Raw genomic sequence first — 6307 nt, 5'->3', positions numbered from 1 at the left:
AGAGGAGATAATGGTTAACAGAGCTTTATTCTGTGCATGCTGCTTTACATGAATTACAACCCCACAAGAGACACTATGAAAACAAGGCACTGGGGGAGAAGTGGGGTGTATAGCTGAGATCTAGGAAGACATGGAGAGGTATGGGGGGAGGGCCTTGCATTAGTGAGGGAGAGACTGAGATGAGCTAGAGAGGTAGCCATGATAGATAAGCAGAGAAGCAGGGAATGGGTGAAACAAGGAGCTCTCTCCGTATGAATGTCACACAAGAGAGACACTGACGTGGGAAGACTGAAGAAAATGAGTATTACCTCTCTAAGGGTCTCTCTAGATGTTTAGGTAAAGGCATGATAGGACCTCCCTTAAGCCATGCCTCATGTGTATGACAGGAGACATGATTGTGGGATCCAATGTTAGATCTAATCATGCTGATCCCAGACTACCTTTTAACCAACAACTACCAAGCTCCCATGGCTGTAAGCCCCATGAACTGCAGGATTCCTGTCAGCTGATGGGGCTGCCAGCCATGGGGGCATAGCTATCATTCAAGTATTGCTTGCTGTATGCTTAAATGAAAGCTGGATAGAAAACAGCTATAAAGTTGTTACACATTTTCAAGCTCTAACTTTATTGTTGAATGGACTTCTGTATGGTGTGATAGTTACTTTGCATGTGTAGCCAATCTAAATTAATTGTGCGATTAACCAGTTAATTGCGTAATACCTGTAATGTGTAGAGGGAGCCTTAGGGAACAACAAGCAGACCAATAAAGTACTTATTTGCCAAAAATGTAACTCTGGGTAACTAAAACAATTCACAAATTATTCATGAATAGTTTTAGGCTGCAGCGAAACATAATGCATTGGAAATCTTGAAGTAAACTACATTGATACTCTCAAAATATTTCAGTTAGGGGCGCTTGTAGTAAAAGTGAAGGTTATGGAAGCCTGGATTCAAAGAACAGGAGGGGAAGGATCCCTTGTTTCACAACAGCCCCACACCTTGGATACTCACCTGAATTTAATTTTGCCTTCTGCCTGAGGGGCTTTGAACCCATGCCACTGTCCTCTCAAATTGTTAAGTCATCAGGCTATAGGGTATTCTGGGAAGGATAGGTCTCACTCCTGATGGTGATTCTGATTAAATAAAATGTTTAAATATTCTTGAACCCAGATGTCACACCTCCTGTGTTAGCATCCTAACCCACAAGCTACAAAGTCTCTTTAGCCCAAAGAATTTTTAAACACCTTATACAAGGTGCAACAACTTTACAAAGAAAGACTAGGGACAGTACCCTAGAATATACTGTAGCATGATTGATAGGATATCAGATATCCTGGTGGAAGTTCAAATCCCCTTAGAAAGGAGAAGGAATTAAATTTAGGTCTTGAAATCTGGATGAGTACCTAAGTCACTGGGCTGCTGAGCAGAACAAGGTCTTCCTTCTCTGAGTTTCCTTCATCATGCTAACCCTTTGCTTTCTTTGGTTTTATTCAAAGTATCAGACATTGAATTCAGAACCTGAAACAAAATGTTTCAATTCTTTCATTCTGGCAAAAAAAAAACAGTAGAAAAATTGGTTTTGTATCATCCAAGAAATTTTTGTTTTGTTTTTCAATTTGGCTGCTGACTGATTATTCCCAGAGCCCTACCAAGTGCCTTTAACTTCCATTGACTTCATTTCCTCAGCAAATTATGTGTCCAGACCTCTGTGACTTCCAGAGCACAGCTGCTCAGCATATGACTCTGAGGGTGCCTTTTTTTATAACTGATGGTTCTGTGAACTCATGGTGACATTCTCCTGCACAGAGAGCCAGGGCAAGGCCTAGGCACTAACTATGTTTTATACAAGCCCTTAGAAGCTTAGAGTCCTTGTATGTATGACGAGGGGGTTTCTACACTGTCTCAAGCTGTTTCCCTTAAAGTGACACAATGGGTGTCAATTTATACTGTCACTCTATTACAGATGAGAGGTCAAAAATCTCCAAATTTCTCCATGAGCTATTTAAAGTTAAATATGGTAGGGGGCCCCACATAACAATTCAACCCTGCTGACCTCTTAGTACTAAATTATAGCAGGAGGTACTAAACTACAGCTCTTATTATGTGATATGTGCAGATCAGTGACAGTTGTTTAGTTTTATGAATCAACGTATTTTAGTTAAGTGCAATTTCAGTACTTTCATTACTGTCATAATGAAAGTACTGTTTTTCAGGAATGCAACTGTGCTCCTGGGTGCCTGGCATAGTTCAAGCGCCCCAGTCTTTAACACACCAACACACCCTAGTTGTCAGTAGAGTGAATTTGGAGATAACTAACACAAAAAAGTTTCTTTTAAATATTTATTTAATTTAATTAATGAATTTAAGAAAGGAGATCAGCAGAAGATTGATCCATGTCAGGCTCTGCAGCTACACCTGGTGTGCTAAAACATTAATTACCCAAAAAACCTGTGAATGACACTGCAAATTACCTGAAAGTACCGGTGAATTGTAGCCACACCTGCTGGGCAAGGGGGCTCAGGACATGTAATTTGGTGAGTTGATATGTATGTGACATGTACATGTGACAGATTTTTTGTCCACAATGGGACAAATTGCCACAATCAGACTAAAATACATCAGAGGTGGTCTAAGTTGCCATGCTCCAGGACAGTTTGCCACAACAAGACCTCATGCATGTGTATATAGTAATGCCATTATGCTAGCCAAATGGCGATTTTTTGGTCACATTTACATGGCAAATTGTCACATGTACTAGCACCCTTAAGTTGCTCTTTAAAACCAGCGGATCTGGGATAGGAGCTTTTTTCTCAGTCTGTTTGTCCCCCTCTCACTGATTCCCCCGAAGTGTGTGTAATATTCACCCACAGGGCTTCAACTGGAAGTAACTAGCACCCCATCTTTCTCCTACCTCCCAGCAGAGGGTGGGAATTTCACCCTCACTTGTTAAGCTAAAAAGTTACCACCCCCAGATAGGATGATACTGAGTTTGGGCATTAGTGATCTCTGGACATGTCTGCATATCACCTTACATTGCCGTCATACAACGCACAACAGTGACATAGTGATCATGTGAGTCTACATGCGACTGGCAGCTACCTCACTGTAGTGGCATGCTCCCCCATTTTAGCACACTGCTACAGCAAAGTAGCAGCTAAAACTAACCATGTGCTATGTGCATGGCACCGGACAAGCAGTTACTGTAGACATGCCCTCTTTTGACCAAAGCTGCAGACAGTAGCTCAGACTCCAGCTCATTTTCCTGGAGTTAAGGTTATTCTGCAGGGGACCAAGAGGCAACATTTGTTTTGCCAGCAAAGACAAGCAGCAAGACCTCACAAACATATACCTATTGAGTACACTGCTTCAACAGAGCAGGTTTCTTAGCTGTGTCGGTGCTGTAAAGTCTGGTCTCACTCCCCTTGCTCTGCCACCTGACTTCTGTTCCACCCTTGCTTTCTCTTCAAACTCTCTCTCACCTTGTATTTCCCCAAGAGCCCTGGGGGATACTTGTCATTCTTGGCTTGCTCATCTTTGCTGAAGCTAATGGGCAGTAGCGCTGAAAGGTTCCATTTGGCTGAAGGGCAATGGTTTGGAGGCAGACAGAAGGGTGAAGGGGTCCATGGCTGGATGCAGCCTAGATAAATGTCATGCTATATCCCTCTGCTCACATCAGATCTTATAATGGCAGCAGACAGGCCAGTCCATGAAACATCTCACAGGACACATGTCCTCTCTGTGCTGCCAGCTCCAGAAAATCAGCTGTATGACTTGGAGTATAAACAGGGCAGGTGGGAGAATGGAATAGACTGAGGACATGCAAGAGGAGGTGTTGGAGGGGATGGGGAAACCAAACCTCTTCTTCTAGGAACATATTCCAAGGTCCTTGGCCACTTCTGACAGCAAGCTCTTAGGGGGCATGTTTAAAAAGCATGCTCAGTAAGGGACCATTGTGAATCATTAAGAATGACAGACTGACAGGCCTTTGTGTGCATAATGTTGCCCAGTACAAGAACTGCCTGCTAGAATAGCTGAAATTTTAACACTCAAACTTCATCTCAGAGGCCTCTTCTCTCTCTTCTACTGCAAATGGCATCATGTGGCAGCAGCAGCTGTTTGTATGTAGCAGCAGCAACCTCTAGTGGCGTAACCTGTAAATCATTCCCCTTGATGGCTATTCCTAATGTGTTTGTTGCCTAAATTTTCTTTCATTCTGAAAGTGCATCCTTCACTGTACTGTTTGCAGTCTGTAACCTGTTTTGATATACAGGCTTTTCGAGTATCGAGGCCGGGTCTCTCCTGTCCCCAGGGTGGTTCCTGTGAAGCGTCCACGAGCGACCATTCCTTTAGTGCGACGTGTAAAAGCAACACTGCCTGTCAAACTTTTTGCCAGGTCGGCCGCCATTGCAAACAGCTCTGCCAAATTAAAATGTGAGTATCTGTATGCACACGAATGCCGCATGCAATGTGCAGCCTGCAAAAGCACCATCATTTTCCTGTTATGCCCCAGTCACTATGAGGATAAAAGAGAGATAGGCCATCCACCAAGAATTTCAAAGTGCTTGCTGAGCATTAACTGATTAGGTCTCAGAGCCCCATCCACTGGGAGATGAAGGTCTTTATTACCATGTTAGAGAAGGGGAAAACCAAGGGGCAAAAAAAGGGAAGTAACTGCCCAAGGAATAGGACTGAGGTTTCCTACTTCCATATTCTGTCCATGAGATTGTGCTTCCCCCTTAAATACACTATACCTGAAGTTGACATATAATTTAAGGTAATATATCTAAAGAGTATAGAGCAGAGATATTCATTCCTCTGCTGGGCTACCAAGGGCTATATTGGCAACCTTTAAGGTGCTCAGGGGTTCTGAATACTTAATGAAAAGCATTTTTAATGGTCAAAACCAACAACAAATAAGCCTATGCCAAAGATTAGGTTGTATTTAAGCTACCCTGGCCAGAGTAACTGGTCTTTAGTTGGTTCACCACTAGTATGAACTTGCCACTGCTTGCATATATAAATACCTGCAGTAATAAGAAGTGGTTACCAGGGGCTGAGAGAGAAAAGCACTAGAATACAAGAGAGAGGAGTTCTGTTCCTTATTCTACCCTTGGCCTGCTGAGCTCATGTAAGTCATCACCTACCATGAGCGTCAGCTGCTCCATCTGTCAAATGGCGATAAAGACACTAGCTAAACCTGTGTCATCTGAACTCTATTTCATCTAGAGTGCGTTGGGAGTGAAGCCATTCTAATTCAGCCTTGGCTGCTCCTATCATTCATGCTCACAAGGTTTGGTCTCTCTTCACTTCCCAGTCCAGCTTCCTGAAGCCCCATTCATCTAAGACTTTCTTACCTTTATACACTATACATGGCAACATTTGCTCATAAGTCCTTTTACAGTCTTAAAGTTAAGCTAATCTTCCAGACGCACCATGTGGGGGTGCATTGACCTGACATTATTCTAAATCATATAATTTCTTTTTATTTGCCAATTTACAAAATGCAGTAATTGGCAACAGTCAAATTATGGGCAAGGTAGATGTTCCCTTTTCCCACTGATGTCACCAGTGCCTGGTTTTCTCTTTCAGTTCTCTTGCAGAGTCTGTGACTGGTTCCAGTCTAATGAGCAGCCTATCCTATCCAATAGTAGTTATAGCCCTGGTAATTTCCAGGACTCTAGATCTGCAAGCCTAAGATTTGACTTTTAGAAGCTTCCTGAAAACATGGGTATGGGCAACACCAGCTACAGTTCCCTGTCCAGTTGGCCAAGCAGTCAAAGCAGCCCAAGAATACTTAGGAACGGGAGTTAATTTGTTCCTTGAGGCATGAGAGTGCTGCTGCTGCTCAGTTGCTGGGAATGGGGAAGTATTTGAGCCTTCTGTCAGGGTTTCTCAGCATGTCAGCTTCAGGCCAACTCCAGCTATTCCTAACCATTAGGCCTGTGCGAGTCAGCAGTGATCTGATCTGACTTCGGATCCGGCCACTTCGGATGGCAGTGATCCAATCCAGAGCTCCGGACTGGATTGGCTGAATCTGGCTGAAGCAGATTGGCTTGATCTGGCTGAAGCGGTTCTGAAGCTTTGGAGCCACCTCAGAGATCTGGCCATAGGGTATAATGGGGAATCAATGAAATATCTATAACTTTGTTGTTTTTTGTCCAATTTGGATGAAACTTGCAGAGTTGGTAGCCTCTGCTGAGAGCATGAAACTTGTCAAGTTTCAAGAAGATTGGTGTAGGGGTTTTGGGGAAACTATACCCCAAATTCGTGAAAGCCAAACTCATGTCACGGCTGTGTGTTACAACAC

The 6307-nt window shown here is 43.3% G+C and overlaps 1 protein-coding gene across 2 annotated transcripts in view; it reads left to right on the top strand.

Moving 5' to 3' along the window:
- RALY (RALY heterogeneous nuclear ribonucleoprotein) overlaps positions 1-6307 on the top strand; it is a 591199-nt gene that overhangs the window by 547979 nt on the left and 36913 nt on the right. For both annotated transcript variants that reach the window (XM_019513099.1, XM_019513100.1), the window contains one exon: positions 4271-4431. In XM_019513099.1, coding sequence (XP_019368644.1) covers positions 4271-4431 — 161 coding nt within the window. The remainder of the gene's footprint in view (positions 1-4270; positions 4432-6307) is intronic.

Source organism: Gavialis gangeticus, unplaced genomic scaffold, assembly GCF_001723915.1.
Source record: "Gavialis gangeticus isolate Ggan-Ray unplaced genomic scaffold, GavGan_comp1, whole genome shotgun sequence".
NCBI lineage: Eukaryota > Metazoa > Chordata > Crocodylia > Gavialidae > Gavialis > Gavialis gangeticus.
The sequence above is the reverse complement of the archived record's forward strand: the minus strand, read 5'-3'. Positions and strand labels throughout refer to the sequence as shown.